Source organism: Artibeus jamaicensis, unplaced genomic scaffold (assembly GCF_021234435.1).
Source record: "Artibeus jamaicensis isolate MK-2021 breed Jamaican fruit bat unplaced genomic scaffold, CSHL_Jam_final scaffold_286, whole genome shotgun sequence".
In the NCBI taxonomy this organism is placed as follows: Eukaryota; Metazoa; Chordata; class Mammalia; order Chiroptera; family Phyllostomidae; genus Artibeus; species Artibeus jamaicensis.
In genome coordinates, this window is record NW_026522034.1 from 124,334 (window position 1) to 143,427 (window position 19,094).

General features: G+C 56.5%; 1 protein-coding gene across 1 annotated transcript; it reads left to right on the plus strand.

Moving 5' to 3' along the window:
- The first annotated feature begins 367 nt into the window (after window positions 1-367).
- On the plus strand, window positions 368-17,319 carry MGAT1 (alpha-1,3-mannosyl-glycoprotein 2-beta-N-acetylglucosaminyltransferase). The gene is made up of 3 exons (XM_037136345.2): window positions 368-471; window positions 1,378-1,795; window positions 15,764-17,319. Exon 3 carries the CDS (start codon window positions 15,880-15,882, stop codon window positions 17,221-17,223), a length of 1,344 nt encoding a protein of 447 aa, XP_036992240.1. The 5' UTR covers window positions 368-471; window positions 1,378-1,795; window positions 15,764-15,879; the 3' UTR covers window positions 17,224-17,319.
- The last annotated feature ends 1,775 nt before the right edge of the window (window positions 17,320-19,094 follow it).

Consider the following 19,094-nt stretch of genomic DNA (forward strand, 5'->3'; position numbering starts at 1 on the left):
GGCCGAAGCGTCGTGACGCACGCGCGGTTGGACGTCCTGCGCGCTCCCGCTCTCATCCACACGCTACCCCGCCCCTTCTTGCGCGGCCTGAGCTGTCTCCCCAGCTCATTTCTCCCCCAGACCCGGCCCTCCCGCACCCCGTCTCAAGGCCGGTGGACACAGACTGTAGAACATCAAAGCCCGCCAGGCCCACGTCCCACGCTCCCATGCGGGCGGTGGTGATGGGCTGGGCTTGTGGGGTAGAAGAATAAGGCGGGATGAGGGGAGGTGGCAGTCCCACGGGCTCACTTCCGGGGGACGGGCGGAAGTGGCTGCGGTGGATGGGGGTGGGCTGGAGCTCGAGGGGAGGGCCGGGCCGCCGGGGGTCGGGGGGGTGGGGCCTGGGCCGGCGGTGGAGACCCGGAGTGGGGCCCTGACTACGACCCTGGGCTGGCCGCGGCACCCTGCCGAGCCGGGGCGGGCGGGATCCAGGTAACGACCCTTCGCAGATAGGGCGAGGGTCGTCTGGGCGGTGGGGGGGTAAGAGACTAGGGAGGGTCGCTGTCACTCCCCGGTGAACCGAGAGCGAGGAGATTCCGAGAAGAGGTGGGAGGAGTTAAATTTTTGGCGGGGGGGGGGGTGTAATGTGGACGCCACGCCCCTATAGGGAGGAACTGGGGGGGCGCGCGTAGAAAGAGAGAGTGTGTGTGTGTTTACGAATAAACTTAGAAGGGAGGGGCGACAGGTTGAGATCTTGGACTGGGGAAGTGGAACACAGTGGGGTTACTGCAGGCTGGACTGGGGCCTCAGACATTCCAGGAGAGCGCTCTTGGGAGTGGCCCCGGGGAGGAGTTTGACAGTGATTAGGAATTACATCCCTGCCATGGTTTTGGAAGCTGGGGGTGGGTTGGGGGGGAGGTAAGGGTTAAGAGAAGAGAGCAAAGAATGCATGCAGAAGGTGCCAACATCTAGGTCTGGGGTAGATTTGGTTCAGTCCGGGAGAGCTAGCAGATTAGAACACTGGACACTTTAAGAAGCTTGGGAGATGTAGGGCAGTTAGTGTGTGGCACTTAACAAGAGACAGGACAGGATGGGGATGTTCTTTTCCCGTTTCTTAGAAGACAGCCTCCACACACCGTTGGTGCCTTTGGTTTCTGTTCTGCTGTGAGAGTAAGTGCAGTCCTTTATCCTGAGCCGTGTGTATGCATATGGATGAGGTGACTGTTTTGTGGGGTGATGTGTGAGTGAAGTAGGTATTGGTGTATCTTGTGGAGTGTATAAGGAAAGAGTTCGCATGGTAGATCATTCTAAAGGGATATAGTTTAGGTAGGGAGTCTTAGGAATACATTTGGGAATATAATAGATTAGAAAGTGTCATAATGTTAACATATTCTGCAGGTTAACACAGAACTCAGCCTCCAGGGCCATGCCGGTGCTAAGGCCTGCTTCTTCTGAGCCCCAGAAGACAGAAGGGTTGGTCCTCAGAGTGGATGACTTCCCCTCCCTGAGCAAGAGGTGGGACAGTGCTTGGGATCTGCCCATCACCAGACTCTGGGCTTAATAAGCCAGCTGGATGAAGGGACATAACAGACCCCTGGGAGGGACACGGAAGCCGGCAGTGGGGGGGGAGGGGCCTGGACATACCCCTTCCCCCCCAGACTCCTCCCTCTCAAAGTACACTGAGCCATGGACTTTGGACTCGCACGAGGAGAGAAGCTGCACTTTGTCCCTGGTTTGGGATTCTCAGTTTCGGAAATGGAGTGCTGGATGGGGATCTGATGCTCTCCAGGGAAGCAGCTGAGAGAAGAAAAGAAAGGTAAGGTTCCTGTCTCATTTCCCACTTGGTGTCTGGCTGCACCTGTGCAGGAAGTGTTGAGTGGGGTGAGTCGGGTGCAGTAAGTACCTGGGTGAGAACCCTTACCCTGCTGGGTGCACAAGGAAACGTGGCCTCTCCTTCACTCTCTCTGAGTGCGGACTTGGCCCCAGCAGCTCCTCACCCAGGAAGGGGTCTGTTGTAAGGTTGTAAGCATTGGCAATTACAAGGTCAGGCCAAGGGCCACAGGAAAAGAACTCAGCCCTCTGAAGGGAGGTCGGATTAGATTGCCTGGGAGGGCCTTTCGAGCACTGAGATAACAGGATTGGGGGGGGGGTGGCAACTGAGACTCTGGCATGGACCACCCAGGCAGAGGCAGACTTCTGTTTTAGGAACTAAGTGGAACTGCCTTGAGCAGATGGGTAGGAAGTGATCTAGGTATCCTAAGTTTTCTGTCCTCCTTCTCCTAAAAGTGAGTTTAGGCCATGAAACCGCATGGAAAGAGCAGAGGGACGGAGCAGGATCAGGCATCGGTAGGACTCAGCCACAGCTCTCCCTTTCCTCGCGCACAGACCCCTGGCTGTGTTTGTCTCCGCAGGGTTCTCTTTTCCTGCACCGTGGGAGTAACTGGCTTTCCAGGCCCCTCACACGTTGTTATGAGGAGCAAAGGAAGTGATAGGTTTCGAAAATTGTCCAGGGCCGTGTGCATCTAACACAGTGGCATTGACATCTCTTGATATGCTTGTGTAATCCTTCCGCAGAGGAGAGCTCTGTCTTTTGTTGAATCAGCTGCTGGCAGAGCCTTCGATGGCCTGAATTAAATGCCTACCCGCAACCCGTCTCATCTCGTTATTAAACAAGCCTTGGGTCATCACATTGAGGAAGGGTATACAGGTCCAAGAACTTTGAGGGATTCTGGCCCTCAGGGCTTACTGTGACCGGCGTGCCTCTTCGGGAGCGGGAGGGAAGTTCGAGTCCCTAGGCCTCTAGGGCCAAGTGTCCAGTTAGGAGAAGGCGCTCCGTGTCTTGGACTGAGCACCGGGCCTTTCCTTCCTGTGCTATGTCCCAGCCTTTTCCCTTGTTCTTTAAGATGACAGTTTTTCCGACGGCCATCTCTTAGCCCTTTGTAGTTTCCAGGCTCACCCCCCCCCCCGTGCCCCACCCCCCCTGCCTAAAGGGGACCTGTTCAGAGTCACCTTCTCACCTCCACCTGTTACTTCCTGGAACTCCAGTTTGCCCAGGCCGAGATGCCTGCAGTTCTCAGCGACAGGAAGGAGAAGGTGTTGGGAGCGTTGACAGGCAGTGGGGACTGGTGGCCTGGGTGAGGGGCAGGAAGCTCTGCCTCTGGCATCTCCGCCTCCCATAGCTGTGTAAACATTTGGGCCTCACGTTCAGTGAAGGGATGGCAACAATAACTGAGGTCATTTGCAAGCTGAAAGTCCTGTATTTATGATTTAGTCTCCTTTCCCCCTTCCTTCTTTCCTTGCCATCAGAGTCCCTGACTCCCCCGCTGGTCTGAGGGTTGGGCAGGCAGGCCTGGGCTGTTCCTTCCAGGGTCTGATGTGGGGGAGCCCCTTGGAGGCCAGGCTTCTGCCCTAGAAGGTCCAGATCTCAGGGATGCCATGCCTCCTCTTCCAGCTTTGCCCAGCCAGCTCCTGGTGTCAGTCTGTGCTGAGGCACCACAAGCAGTCCCTCGGGCAGGTTTGGGCCCAGGGTGCCAACATGGCCCCTGTCCTGCCTGGGAGGCCAGGGCACCTCAAAGTGGGCGAGGCACCACGGAGCCGCACTGTATGTGTGTAGTGCTTTCAGTGTGCACAGTGTCCAGGCCGTAGTGTTGCATCTGTGCCTGTCCCCATGCTGCTGCATGGAGGAGAGGGAGGGGTTATTTCCTCAGGTGGGCGTGTCAGGGGAGCTACAGAAGCCCCAAGCAGGAAGGGTTTCCTGCGTTCCCCCTTGGTTGCCCGCCGGACGCTGTGCCAGGCCTGCCAAGGGTGAGGGAGGGGGGACCCTGCTGCAAACCCCCAGGGAGGGCCACTTGGCCCCTGTCATTTCCACAAAAAGCACTGGTGCTGCCCTCTGCCTCACCCTTCCTTGAGACACTCCTCTCAAGACGGCCATCGGCCTCCCTGCACAGGCACCTTCTCCCCGGGTGAGGATGCACAGGCCACTCAGCCAGGAACCATGTTTTTACTGAACTTACTTATGCCCTTCTTTTGTCCAAAGGGTATAATGAAAAGTCCCACTTCACACACACTCCTCAGTGGTGATCATGCTAATCTTGTCCCCTCTCTCGGGTCTCCATGAGTTGAGTCTCTGGGTCCCCGTGGGGCAGGGGGTGCTGGGAGGAGGAAATCGGGGAAGGTAGAAACAAAACTGATGTTTTAAATCATCCCAGTGATTTAAAACATCCCTTTTACTTCTTATGGTTTCAAGCTGAGATCTGTCTTAAGTTCAGAGCACGAATCAAATCCTTTCCAAACTGTAAAACAGTTCAGGTTATCATGGGCCTGGCTCAGGGAGGGCCACCTAAGGCAGCTCTCTGGTCACTTTGTGGAAAGGGTGGAGGCAGGTGGCGTGCGGTGCTGCTCCCATGTTCTCTCTTATCCTGGGCCCGAGTCACCCTGTTTCTTACACCTGCACCTGCACGTAGTTCAGTCTGAGTTCATCCCCTCCTGGTTGTCTTCTCCCCTTCTGCCCCCATAATCCACCACCCCCCCTCGCCATGAAACTTCCCGTCTGGAGCTCAGGGCCACTTTTCCCAGGACAGCTTGGCGCCAAATATTTTCTTGCTTCCATCCAAGAATTTAGCTTATCCCAATTCTCTATAAGCCCTTTCTCCTTGGGACAGTCCTCCTGCAGTTGGTAAATTTGAACGTAGGTCTTCCTGGGAGCCCTGGGATTTGAATAGGACAGTGGCAATGAGGGGCGAGTGGGCACAGACAGCCCTCCATCTGGTTCCACTGAACTGCCCTTGGGGGGCTGTTATTGGTGGAGGCGGGGGGTCTGATGTCTCATGGGCGGTTGGTCTCCCGCCTTTCAGCACCCCACTGTGTCCCTTGTCCTGGAGAGTGGCTTTTGCTCCTGATACCTTGGGTCTGTAAACCACTGTCTCCAAACTTTTAAGACACGTCATTGTTTTCCCTCTTGCCTTGGCATGGAGTGGGAGCACATAGTCCTCCCATGTCCCCTACGTGAGGAAAAGCTTGGAGAGGGCAGAGGTGCAGACACTGGCCACTGGCTGGCCCCTGAGCCTGGGCTCAGGTCTCCTACCACAGTCCACACAGCTAAGCTGGAGACCTCACACACACGCACACTCACACACACACAAAGTGCAGCCTCACTCGATGTGTCAACTCCTCTCTGCTCTGTCTGGGCTGAGCTCGGATGTCTTCTACCAAGATTCCCTGGCGCCCCACTCTGCGCCTGCCAGGCTGGACACAGACACCCAAGGGTGCGTGAGGACCCCAGCTTTGGAGGCAGGGGTGCCTGGATCTAAAACCCACCAGATGCCCCAGTAGGTCCTGAGACGTTCGGCAGTTGGCACTTACCCTGAGCCTCAAATCCGTCGTCTGCAGAACAGGATGGTGGTGCCCACTAGGCAGAGCCGCTAGGAGGGTTAACGGAGAGGGGCTGAGGGAGGGGTCTGGCGTGTGGAGGCCTCGGCGTAGTTTTGTTTTCGCACTTCGGCAGCCTCTAGGGCTTTGTGTTTCTCTAGAACCCTGCACACTTCCGGTCTCGTGTGGAGACATGCTGGCCAGGCAGTGAATAACCACGCGCGGCAAAGTTTGGGCCTGCAGTCCTGCCCCGCGGGGGAAGGAGGCGGGTGGGGGAGGGCCTGGCGCCTGCGGAGTGTGTTCTCATCACACGTTAGGTCCGGCCTTGGACTCAGCCCTTCCCAGGAGCGTCATCTACAGAGTAGCCGGTGCCTAGCGCCCCGCCCCCTCTCAGCGGCAGATGCGCACGTCCAGGCTTTTCTGGAGTCTGCCCCCCACCTCCTGTCACGGGCTACCGCGAAAGCCTGTGATCCAGTCCTTTCCTCCTCGGGTCTGGTGGTTCTGCCCTGGGGCCATGTCTGTCTCGGCTTTCACGAAGGACTGGCAGCTCTCATTCCCCACCCCCACCCCCACCCCCACCCCCAAAATGAAAGAGACCACAGCTGGCCCTCTCCCGCTTTTGGCAGCAGGTGTTTCCCCCGCTGGCTTCCTTTTTGGCGCCCTGGTTCCTGTTCTGACATCCCTGCACCAGGGCCCCTCTGTTGTGCCTGACTCCTCCCCGCCGGAAGCTAGTATTTGGGGGTAGGGGGATCGGGAGAACTGGCCCCAGACCCTTGGTCTGGAGTTTGGCGAGCGCAGTACCCAGGGCCGCCCGGCGTCCCGGCGGGGCTCTCCTCCCCGACTCCGCGAGGCTCTAGGCTCCGGGGCGGGGGAGGTCCGAGCTGGCGGGCTTCAGGGCTGGGGTCGGATATCGACCCCAGCAGCTGCTGCTGGGAGCCGGAAAAGGCTTCCTCCACAGCACCTCCCGAAGTTGGGGGCCGGGGGAAACTGGCGGTCGGGGCGAGAGGGCGGGCCCGGGAAGGAGCGGGGGGGGGGGGGGGGGGGGCGGCCCGCCCCGCCCCGCCTCCCCGGGGAAGGGCCACGTTGTCCGCCCGGCCCAGGCGCGCCTCGGGGAGGGCCGGCTAGGCGGAAGGCGCCGGCGGCCGCGTGAGCTCCAGGGACCCACCCGGCGCACCAGGTTTGCTCCCCGCGCCCGGAGGCGGGCCAAGTTCAGAGCCGGGAAGTTGGGGAGTCCCGGTGAGTAAGGGCCCGGGGAAGCCGGCGTTCGGCATCTCGGGGGCTCGGGGGACGAGGTCCGAGTAAGAGGCCCGGCGGGAGTGGTGAGGGCGCTGCCCCTCTCTGCGCCCCTCATGTCCCCGGTCAGCCCCGTGCCCGCGAGCCCCTTTCGGAGGGGCCTGGCCCGAGACACCCGGCTCCCGCCGCTGCCCTCTCCGGGGCTGGGAAGTGGCGCCCGCGTCCCGCGCCGGGAGCCCCGGGCCTCCAGCTGTGGCGGGGAGGGAGGGCGCAGCTGGGAAACTCCGACGCGGGCGTCATGGGCGCGGGCCGGAGGGGGGTCGCTGCAAGGGTTGGCGGCCGGAATGGGAGGTGGCCTTTCTCCAAACCCACCCCAGCGTCCTTGCCACAAGTTACAGGGGTTGTTTCTCCGCAGCCGTGAAGCATAATTAACTTAATGTGAAAACATGTAGAGTGGCAGGCCAACTTTTTCCATGCTTGCTAACGTGTGTGGAGTAGGGGTCCCTGAGACCCGCAGGGTGCTCATCTCGTCAACCCTGGAGCAGGGGGGCCGTGGCGGGCTGGCAAAGCCCGGAGGCCCCGACCGTGGCTCACCCTTTCCCCCTGTGCTGTATTTAATTAGTCTGTGTTCTAGAACAGCGATTTTCAAAACTATTTCATCTCATGGCACACATAAACTAACTACTAAAATTCTGCAGCACCTCAAACAATATATATTTTGCCAGTCTGACAAAAAAAATAGGTGTAATTTCAATTCATTCCCAGTGAATAGCCCTTGTTGTGTTGGCTGTTGTCATTATTTTATTGGACAGTGGAAGGGAAAAGAGGTCAGTGCCCCTGACCAAGCAGTCAGATATTGCATGTTTTACAGATTCTTGCAGAGCACCGGACTGTGTACCGGGTGAAAATCTCAGCTTTAGAACATCGCTGGCTGATAGGTTGTCCAATTCTCTCTTCTGGCCTTTGTAGTCCCGTACTTGCAGAACATGCGGCCCTTTCTCCCAGATGCCCGTGGGCCCTGCCTCCCGTGGTGGACAGAGCTGCCTGGCCCGTCCTAGAGGCTGTCGGATTCTCCTGCATCCCTGCTCCTGTGTCCTTCTGCTCACAGTTAAAAGGGTTTTTATTTTCGTTTTTTTTTTTTGAGGGGGGGGGTGAAACTCAATGTGTGGTTGCCTCTGGCACACCCGCAGCTGGGGACCTAGCTGGAAACCCGGGCCTGTGCCCTGACTGGGAATGGAAGCCGCCACCCTTCGGTTCTGGGGCTGGTGCTCCATCCACTGAGCCGCACCAGCCAGGGCCTTCTTCTCGAAGTTAGAAAGCATCGTAATGTGTCTCACCTCAGTGGCTTATGTGACAGGTTAAACTCTTTTCCTGCTTGGGGAAACTGTTATCCTCTTTGTCATCAGAGACCAGGGGCCTGATGAGGATCCAGGCCAACCCTCTCCCTGTTCAGATGAGGGAACCAGGTCTCCAGGGGGTCAGGTGACTTGCCCTGGGTCACCTGGTTGGCAGGTGCAGGGGTGCCCGGATCCCAGGCTTCACGCTTTTGCTGAGCCAGCACTGTGCTCCCACCTTGCCTTTTCTTCTCCAAGGTGAACAGCCTGCACCCCTTCCGTCCTAGGTCTCATTCTCTAGCCCCTGAATTATTTAGTGTGCCCTCTGGGACTCCCTCTCAGTTCTTCCATCCTACCGAAACCATGGAGCCTGGCACATGGTACGGGAGACTGGTGGAGGTCTAGCAAAGAACAAGACAGTCGCTCAGTTGGGTCTCCATCACCTGTGCCACGTTGCACACTTTCTGAACACTGCAAGCAGTGGTTTTTAATGTGCCAAGCTCGGCAGGATGGAAGGGAAAGTCTGTCAATATTCCTTCAACTCCCACACTTTTTAAAAGCTACATGTGCCTTCTCCATTATTGCTCAAGTTGGGAAGTTGACTATCTGGAGTTCTCTTGCTATTTAAGGAACACTTCTACCGGCAAACAGGACTGGCTGGAGAACACTGTGGAGTTGGAGTGTTAGGGGCCCCAGCTCCTAGGCAGCCGCCCCAGATGAAGAAACAAGAGACCCATGGATGGGTGCACCTGCCCAGTGCCTCCTGGGTTTTCGCTGCGGGTTTTATATACTAAAAAAGGCACCCGCAGTGGTGCAGGTGTCTTTGTGTTTGGTGGTGGGGACCAGCTGTTTCACTTCCCTTGAGGAGTTGCAAAATCTCAAGCAAGTCAAAGCCAGCTTTGAGTCTGCGCCTTGCAGATGGATGTCATTAATAGAACATGAGCAGCTCGGGGCAGGGCTATGGACTGTTGATCTAGTTTAGAAAAGGAAGGCGTGGCAGACTGTATTTTCCCAGCATGCCACACTCGTAAATATCCCATTCCATGTGCTGTTACAACTGGACGTTGTCCTTCCACCCGGCAGTGGGGTTTGTGGTTCTCTCCCTGGACCTGTGTGGGAGGCAGACGCGAGCCAAGGCTGGGCCGTGGAAAGGATGCTGGCGTGCTGCCTTTCTCCGGCCCTCACCATTGGCCCCCAGCCTGTCCTGTGCCACGTGGAGAGAGGCCACGTGGAGGGTTCCATCCAGCACTCCCACCTGTGGGAGTATAAGCACTGCAGGGAGCCTATCCCCCAGCTTCCAAGTGTTCCAGCCAAGGTTTCAGATGTTGTGGAGCAGAGGCAGGCCATCCCCTCTGTGTCCCACTGTCCCAGCCCCTGGCCCGTGGGCACGGAGGGGGGACGTGGGGTTGCCACCGCTGTGAGCCAGTGTTTCCGTTACCAGCGTTGGGTGGCTAGTGAGGAGGGGTGAGCAGATGCAGGCTCTCCGGGGCCTGGGGCCCGAGCAGAGAGACCTCTTGCCCTGCTCGTCAAGGCTGCATACATTCTGTTCACTCTTTGTATCTGGTACTTACTGCCTTATAACAAATCCCCCAACACTCTGGCTTCAAACCACCGAATCACTTCATTCTTGACCACTGCATGGCGCACACGCCTGGCCTTTGTGCAGGGCAGTCCGATGTGGCTGAGCTGGGGCCTCCCGGAAGCCTTCCTCCATGTGTCAGGGTCGGAGCTGCGTGTCAGCTGGGACCATGGTAGGGTGGTCAACCGGGGGGCGGGGGTCCCACCCCTGTGGATGGGGCTTTCTCTGCATTTGGGTCCAAGAGTGAGCATCACAGGAGCACCAGGTGGGAACCGCATTGCCTTCCATGAACTGGTTTCACAAGTCAAAGAGGGAACGTAGAGCCCACCTTCCCCACCTCTGGAGGGCGACTTGTGGTGGTCACCTTGGAAACTGTCGTCCTTCACTGCCATGCTGCTGGTTTGGTCTTGGCGCACCCTGGTTTAGTTCATAATGCAGTCAGTCCTCTTCCAGCCATGTGATAGGCTTGGAGGTCATGGAGCCTTTTCCCTAAGGAGCAAGGTGAGAGCCTAAGGCCCGGCCCCAGGTTCTGTTGCAGTGTGGGTGGGGGGAGGCGGGCAGCGGGGAGAGCGTGGTGGGCCTGCAGCTGCGGGACGCCCGGCTCTGCCAGGGGTGTCCCAGAAAGACTCACCTGGACGGGCTCTGAGGGGCGTGTGAGTGCTTGCAGGGGCAGGGTAGCCCGGGCACAGACGTAGCAGGGACCGGGGTGCTGAGGGCGACATAAGCGGCCTGTGAGGCCAGCCTTCGGGGCCTGTGGGGCAGGGGCTGGAGGCGAGTTTGGAAAGGGACGTGGGAGTTGGTTTGTTGTGGAGGCGGGTTGTGTGCCCTGAGTTTGAGTTTTGTTCTGCAGGCAGTGGCCCCATCCATGATTCAGGCTTAAAATAATATTTTATAATAAGGACAGAGAATTCAGGCTGGATAATGGGATGATGGCTTTGAATAACTGTCTACCATTTTCATAATTCTGAAATCCTTGGAGCTGGATGTGTTTCAAAATTTAGAATTTTTTTGTTTTAAAAAAAGGTAATTTGTTGCATTTATGATACGGTGTACGGTCTGGAGCAGCACACTATAATCCAACATATTTATTCCTGTAGCAAAATGTATGAATAGTCACACTAAGTGGGATAAATAAACACTATAAATAGCCTCACATTAGATAAGATCAGATTTCACCACATGAATTTAAGGCACATTTTACTGCCAACTGAGTGTCGAAAATTTCTGTTTTTCAGCTCTTTTTGGACGTGGGGTGTGCCATTGAGGGGCTGTGGGGGTGTGGCGTCTGCACCAAAGCCAGGTTTTAGGTCACAGGCCAACCTCCCAGCACAGCAGCTGGACCTGCTGGGGCCTCTGGTCCCCGTCCTCAAGGAGCTGGCAGCCTAGAGGAGGTTCAACAGATGTTGGGTTGAGCAAGAGGTGCGGGTGCCGCTAGTTCGAAGGACAGGTGGACCTCGCCCAGGCCTGAGACGGGCGTCAGTGCAGCAGGCATGCGGCTGTGCAAGGGCCCTAAGGCAGGCATGTGTATTTGGGGCCTGGAAGGAATCCTGTGGAGTGGAGCAGGGACAGCCAACAGAAAGGGGACAAATGAGTGACTGGCTGGTGTTTCTGTTGTCACATGCCTGGCACTGTTCTTTCTGAATGTCTGACTCGGGTCACCTCACCCAGTCCTCACAGCAACCCCGTGAGGTATTTGATGACCTGAGAAAGCTGAGTCCCAGAGATGTAAAGAAACGTAAGGCAGTGCCAAGCAGTGCCCCAGGCTGTCTGGCTTGCCCTCCTTCCTCCCTGTCCCACTCCGGAGGGGCACGTGGGCTCCACCCGCCCCACCCTGGCCTCTGGGCTTGCTTCTTGCCTCTCTTGGGCACAGCCAGCCACCAGAGAGCATGCACTCCTGCGTGTGCGTATCGGGGACTGCAAAGACTGGGCGGGGACTGGCTCTGGGGAATACAGCCTTGGGACGGGGGAGGGGCTGAGTGGAGAAGCTACGGGGCCTGGGGGTGGGTGTGTCACATTCCTTTATGGCAAGAGGAACAAGTTCTGTTAGGGACTTTACTGAAAAGGGTCACAAAGGGTCAGGGCTGGAGAACAAGGGCCTGAGTGCGAGGGCAGGGCGGAGGCCCGGCTGTGCGATCCTCTCTCTGGACTTCCTGCCTCTGGTCTCGCCCCCCCTGTTTGCCCAAGACCTTCAGGTACATGCCCCCTATGCCAGCTGCACTGCCTCACAGCCCAGTCTCCAATCCCCACCGTGGCCTTGGCCTCTCCTGTGGTGTGGCCTCTCCTGTGTTCCGAGACTTGCGGAAATGCCAGCCCCAGAGAGGCCCTCGGGAGATGGCTTGCTGAGCGTCCTAACAGGGACTGCATCCTGCAGGAGGGGTGGAAGATCCTGGAACCCACAGGTCTTCCTTCCAGGGAGCCCTGGATAGTGTGTGATCACTGATAAAGTGGCAAGTCAGTGACACCGGAAAACGGGAACGGACTCCAGGTTCTGAGAAGAGCTGTAGGCTGTAGATGGTGGACTGCATCTGGGAGGAAAGCCAGGTGGTGGTGTCCGCAGGTGCCGGGTCTCCACAGGAGGGGACAGAGCGTGTCTGCCAGCTTGTGAGCCCAGGAGTGCAGACACTGCATCTGGGACCAAGGCCACGGTGGGGATTGGAGACTGGGCTGTGAGGCAGTGCAGCTGGCATAGGGGGCATGTACCTGAAGGTCTTGGGCAAACAGGGGGGGCGAGACCAGAGGCAGGAAGTCCAGAGAGAGGATCGCACAGTCAGGAATGACAGTTGTCCGGGAGTTGGAGGGAGTGGCGGGCCCTTGCTATGCCTTGTTGGCCGAGTGGCCCAGCCCCTTCCCAGAGCCTGGCAGCCAGCAGGTCTTCCAGCAATCAAAGAAAAAAAGCAAGAATCAAAACGGTGTAAGGACACGCCTGTCCTTTACTAGAGATTCCTTTCTCGTTAACGGTTGGCTCCTTGTGCACTCTCTTCATGTGCACACACACCAGGGTTTTGACCCGAGCCGTTTGGGTTCTGGACCATCTCTCACGGCCCCCACCCTGACTGCCTCAGCCCACGTCAGCGCAGGGTCGTGTGTTCCCATACACGCCGCAAGTGGCCGGCGGCTGGGCACCAGTGACACTCAACTATCTGCACGGGGCAGGCCAAAGGAGGTTTGTGGTGCCTTGTTGGAAAATGATGCAGTAATTCACAGATAATGCAAGAACAAACTCCGTGTCTGCCGAGCCCGCATTGTGGTTTGTCACTGGACCCAGTAATGTCTTCACAGAAAACAGTTTCGTTGAGGTATAACTGACAAACAGTAAATGGGACGTACTTACACTTGACCTTAACCAAAAGGCCGAGAAGTAAGATGTTTTGTATTTAAAAAGTACCATGTGGTGAGTCTGGACATAGGGATTTGCCCATGAAAACAGCCCCCCGAAGTTTCTCAGGCCCCTCTGTCGGGTCGCCCGGCTGTCCTCCTCGCCAGCCCACCCCAGGCTGACATGCTTTCTGTCACTGTGGGCTACTTTGTGTTTTCCTGAGATGTGTGTGAGTGGAATCGCACTGCGTGTGCTTTCTCTTGGCCTTTCACGTCCTGCTGACTTGAGATGCGTCCAGGTGTCCTGTGTACACGCACCAGCAGGTTCTTCTCACTGCCGGGCATTACTCGCTTCTGTGGGCAGGTCTCAGCTGGTTGTTCGTATTCCCCGTCAGTGGACCTTGGGGTCGTTTCCAGATTTTGGCAATTGTGGGTAAAGCTGCTGTAAACTTTCCGTGTAGGTTTTTGTATGGGCACGTGTTTTCATTTCTCTGGAGTGTTTATCTAGGAGCGGATTTGCTGGGTCCTGTGCTGTCTATTTGGCGTTTTGACAAACTATGAAAGGACATTTGTTCCATACCTCACACCAAATACAAAAATTAACTCAAAATGAATGATAAACTTCTGATGTTAAACCTAAAACTAGAACATTAGAAAAGCAAACAGGGCTCTGGCCGGGTGGCTCAGTCGGAGCGTCGTCTTGTACCCCCAAAACAGGTTTGGGCTGATCCCTGGTCAGGGCGCGTACCTGGGTTGCCGATTCAGTACCTGATTCAGATATGTACAAGAGGCGATCAGTAGCTGTTTCTCTCTCACGTTGATATTTCTCTCTCTCAAATCAATAAACATATCCTCGAGTGAAGATTTAAAAAAAAGAAAACAAAAATCTTTCTGATTTTGGCTTAGGCAAAGGTTTTTTAGATTCAGTGCATAATTCATAAAAGAAAAAAACCCATGGTAATTGAATGTCCTCAAAATTAAGAACCTTTAGCTCAGTGGATTGAGCACGGGCCTGTGAAGCAAAGGGTTGCTGGTTCAATTCCCAGTCAGGGCACATGCCTGGGTTACAGGCCAGGTCCCCAGTAGGGGACACATGACAGGCAACCACACACTGATGTTTCTCTCCCACTCTTTCTCCTTCCCTTCCCCTCTCTCTAAAAATAAATAAATATTTTAAAAAATTAAGAACCTTTCTTCGATGGCTGCTGTGAAGAGAATGGAAGGACCAGTTTTTGCATTTTTATCAGTCTGCTGGGTAATGGTTTTAATTTACATTGTTCTCATGAGTGAAGTGGAACATCTTTTCATATGTCTAAGGGCCATTTTAGTCTTTCCCTTGTTTTTTAGAAAAGGACTTTTGGCCTTTTGTCCCTTTTTTGCCCCCTTTTAAAAAGTTCTTTGTCTATAGGGTATTAACTCTTTATTTGTGATTTATGTTCCAAATACTCTCTCCCAGCTTGTCACTTGACTTTTTACTTGGCTTATGTGTTTTTAGCAAATCCACTTCTAGATGTACACCCCAGAGAAACGGAGAAGTATTTTATGTCACTGGATCCTGATCTTGAGTGTGTTTTGAAAGTCCTCCCCTATCCCTGGGTTAGAGAGGGTTTGACCCTTGGTTTCTTCCAGCACTTGTATGGTTTTAGTTTTTTATATTTTGATCCCTGAGCCACTTAGAAGCTACTCTTGCATACAGATAGAATTTTATTTATTTTTTCCAAACAGACAGCTGTTTTAACACTATTGCTAAGGCAACATCTCGCCCCAGGATTTCTAGACATTACCTTTACCATATATGAGATACTTCCGCGTAGCCGGGTCTATTTCTGGAGTTTCAAATTCTAGTCCAGTGAACGGCCTGTTTATTTCTGCGCTTGTTTATTTCTGCGCCGGCGCCACGCAGTTTTAACTGCGGAGGCTTTGTAACGCGTAATGTTTTAACGTGTGATCGTGCTAGTTCCTCCACTTGTTTTGATTACTTTCGTGCATCTTCGTGCAGGCATGTTTGTTCACGTGCCCCTCGGTGTCAGTTTGTCCAGCTTCGTGAAAAGGTGTTTTCACAGAGAGGTTTTGTTGAGCTGAGATGTCCTAACAGAAGAACAAGGGGTTTTTAAGTCTTTCACGTCTTTTAGGAATTACAGTTTTGTTCACAGGGGCTTTGAATATTTCTTGTTAGGTTTATGCCTAAACAGTTTACCGTTTTCCTGATGATCGGAATAGGGTTTTCTCATCTAGTTTTTCTAATGCGCCATTTGTGGTTTTGAGGGCTGTTGATCTTTGCAGGTTAATTCTTAGGTCCTGCCACCTCAGTCAGCGGATTGATTGTGTTGTGTTTGACCATTCGCTCTCTCAGAATTCCCACGTGGATTTATTCTCCCCGAGTCAGCGAGCAGGGACAGTCTGCCCCTGTCCCGCTCCTCCCTTCAGGCACCCTCTGCGTCCTGGTTGCACCGGCTGACTGCTCCGTGTAGACGGCGGGCTCTCGGCTTTGCCCCATTCGCACAGAGGGCGCTGTGGGAACACCTCTGGTGCTTCCTCACCGGGTAAGGTGCTGGCTTCGGGCCTGAAGTGTGATATTTGAGTTTTTAATTCAGTAACCTTTGAGCAGTTTGATTTGATGGTGGGAGACGGAGGGTCTCATCTGGGCCCACCCCCACCCCCAGCTTTGGCTAGAAAAGGGGAAGTGAAGTCGGTCAGGGGTAAAGGGGAGGTGGAGTTCCTTTGCTCCCTCTCTTTCAGCGGCGTCACTGGCCTTCCCCTTTAAGTACATACTGGTTTTCTGAGGACTCCCGAACTCACTTCGGGATGGGAGGTGCATTGATTGCCCGTCCCCCTCCCACTCAGATGACCGCCCAGATTGGGGGAGGGCAGCTTCTTCCTGCTTCCCCCCCCCACTGCTGCACCCCCACTGCATCCCCACGCCTTCCTGATGAAGGTTGTCTTTCTTCTCTCCTAGATGCATGGCTGCTTCCTGATCCCAAAGCCCAGAGGACACCCCTAGAACTGCGCAGAGTGAGCCCGGCCAGCAGGGCAGCTTGGAGCCCCCCTGGCACCTCCCCCTCGGGGGCCAGGATGCTGAAGAAGCAGTCCGCAGGGCTCGCTCTGTGGGGCGCCGTCCTCTTTGTGGCCTGGAACGCCCTGCTGCTGCTCTTCTTCTGGACCCGCCCTGTGCCCAGCAAGCTGCCCTCTGAAGGCGCGCTGGATGACGACCCCGCGGGGCTCACTCGTGAGGTGATCCGCCTGGCCCAGGACGCCGAGACAGAGCTGGAGCGGCAGCGGGGGCTGCTGCAGCAGATCTGGGACTACCATGTGCGGCGCGGCCAGCGGTGGAGGGCGCCCACTGCGGTACCCCCGGTGCCGCCCCGCGCGCATGCGACCTCACCGCCAGCCGTGATCCCCATCCTGGTCATCGCCTGTGACCGCAGCACTGTCCGGCGCTGCTTGGACAAGCTGTTGCACTATCGGCCCTCGGCCGAGCACTTCCCCATCATTGTCAGCCAGGACTGCGGGCACGAGGAGACGGCTCAGGTGATCGCCTCCTACGGCAGTGCCCTCACGCACATCCGACAGCCGGACCTGAGCACCATCCCAGTGCCACCCGACCACCGCAAGTTCCAGGGCTACTACAAGATCGCTCGCCACTACCGCTGGGCTCTGGGCCAGGTCTTCCACAAGTTCAAGTTCCCTGCGGTGGTGGTGGTGGAGGATGACTTGGAGGTGGCCCCGGACTTCTTCGAGTACTTCCAGGCCACTTACCCGCTGCTGAAGGCCGACCCCTCCCTCTGGTGCGTGTCGGCTTGGAATGACAACGGCAAAGAGCAGATGGTGGACGCAAGCAAGCCGGAGCTGCTCTACCGCACTGACTTCTTCCCTGGCCTGGGCTGGCTGCTGCTGGCCGAGCTGTGGGCCGAGCTGGAGCCCAAGTGGCCCAAGGCTTTCTGGGACGACTGGATGCGGCGGCCGGAGCAGCGGCAGGGCCGGGCCTGTGTGCGACCCGAGATCTCCAGAACCATGACCTTTGGCCGGAAGGGTGTGAGCCACGGGCAGTTCTTTGACCAGCATCTCAAGTTCATCAAGCTGAACCAGCACTTTGTGCCCTTCACCCAGCTGGACCTGTCCTACCTGCGGCAGGAGGCCTACGACAGGGACTTCCTGGCCCGGGTCTATGGTGCCCCCCTCCTGCAGGTGGAGAAAGTGAGGACCAATGAGCAGAACGAGCTGGGGGAGGTGCGGGTGCAGTACACTGGCAGGGACAGCTTCAAAGCGTTCGCCAAGGCCCTGGGAGTCATGGACGACCTCAAGTCGGGGGTCCCGAGGGCAGGCTACAGGGGCATCGTCAGCTTTCTGTTCCGGGGCCGCCGTGTCCACCTGGCGCCCCCGGAGGCCTGGGGCGGCTACGATCCCAGCTGGAATTAGCTGCCTGCCTGTCCCTCCCCGCCCTGTCGTTGCCGCCTCCCGTGCTGAGAGGACCACAGATCCCACCAGGGGTCTGCATCGTCCTCTCTGTTTCTCTCTTGGGTCCATTTATCTTTTTATTATTATTTTTTTAAATTTCTTGAGTGGCATTCGAGTGCACAGATGACAAGGTGAGGATTATTCTAGTCTCAAAATGGTCAAATCAGGGAAACTTCCGCAGTGTTTGGGGGGCACTGCGCAGGAAGTCACTGTCATTGGGAGGGACTTGGGCTCACTGGGGCCCCTGGCGTCTGTGCACCAGGTGTCATCCTCCCGGGCCTCTGCAGAGATTGGCAGCCTCAGTGCTGTCGATGAGGCCTCTCTTCCCGGTGCTGGCTCTTACAGCCAGGGTATGAGCCCCTCTTGTACCTGACCTGCCCCCCCCCCCATTGGAGGGGGAGCTGGGTTTTGTGAGAAGGGGACATACTTGTGGCCAAAATCAGACTAACCAAAGGGGTTTTATCATCAGGGTCTGGATGGAGCTGCTGGGTTGTCGGGGCCTCTGCCTCCTGCCTGTGTTCCCTCTTCCTCTCTCCGGGTCTTTGGCGTTCTCATGGCTCTTCTGTCCCCCGTTCGGGGTTCTTGGAGGAGAAGTTGAAGGGGAAAAGCAAGATGGCGCCTCAGCTTGCCCCTAGCAGTGGGGGGGAGCCTTGGTGTGCTGGGGTGCCCTCCCTTGTCCAGCCGCAAAGACACAGACTCTGCCCTGATCCCGGGCCCTGGCCTTTCTAAAAGCTGATCCCTTTCCTGTCGCTCTAGGCAGGTTCTGGGCTGGCCTGGAGGAAGAGAGACCGGCCCCTTGTCCCTTCTCCCTGGGGTCTGCTGCATAGGCTCCTGCCAGAGGATTCAGCTCCCAGAGGCCTCTGGAGTGAGGCAGGATGTCCCAGCCTCCCTCCCCGCCCCTGCCCCCCCCCCTTGACACCTGGGTCCAGTCGCTGTGGGATGCAGGTGGAGGGTTTCGGAGCACTGTCTGTGTTTTTGTGTCTTGCCTGACCTCAGTTTGTGGAAGAAAGTTGAAGCTGCAGAACTATTTTCAAAAATAAAAGGCCGAATTGTCTGAAAAACACTGTGTGTGTATGTAGCAAGTGTTTTGGAAAAGACAAGGAGGGGGAAGGAGGTGAAAGGTGGAAATAGAAAAGAGGGGAGAGCGAAAACGGCCGGAAGGGCTGGGGGCAGGAGGAAGTGGTAGGTAGAAGGAAGGGAAGCAGTTACCCGAAGAGGAGGGTGGGGGATGGGGCCAGGCCCGGGAGAGCCGAGGAGGGGTCTGGTGTGAAACGAAGTGCGGGCTAGAAGGTGGGCAGGGTCCAAGGCGACACCCGCTAAGGCCATGTGCACCCAGAGAACTGGAGTGGGCAGTGGGGGGAGGGCAGTTGCTGAAGGAGTAGGTGCTGTGTGCAGGGTGCCCTCTGCTGGCGCAGGCGGCACTTCGGGGCACTTCGGGGCATGGTGCAGCACCCCGCCCTGCGCTCCGAGCTGCAGAGCGGATCCCTGGGTATGCCCGCACCGCAACGCGATGCGGATGTCGTTCACTCACCGCTTAGAACACGTGCTGGCAAACGTTTCTGAAACTAGTCACCCATGGCATTGGAGTGCTGCATGTGGACCTGCCCACTCGATTTCATCAGCGGGTTTGAAAACGCCAGGCTGGGTGGCTTGTCGACTGAAGCCACCCTGCAGCTCACACCAGATGGGTCGGTCTTTTTGGGGCAGGGTCACCAGTCCCCAAAGGAGCTGCTCAGGCCCCTCTCCTGGGCTCAGGAGTTCTAGGTGTGCCCAGGGAACCAAAGTCGGATGTTCAATTCCACCTTTCAGATTTTTGGTCTTCCCACCTGCTC

Coding starts and splice junctions, on each gene's coding strand:
- MGAT1 (XM_037136345.2), top strand. CDS start 15,880: ATGCTGAAGAAGCAGTCCGCAGGGCTCGCTCTGTGGGGCGCCGTCCTC.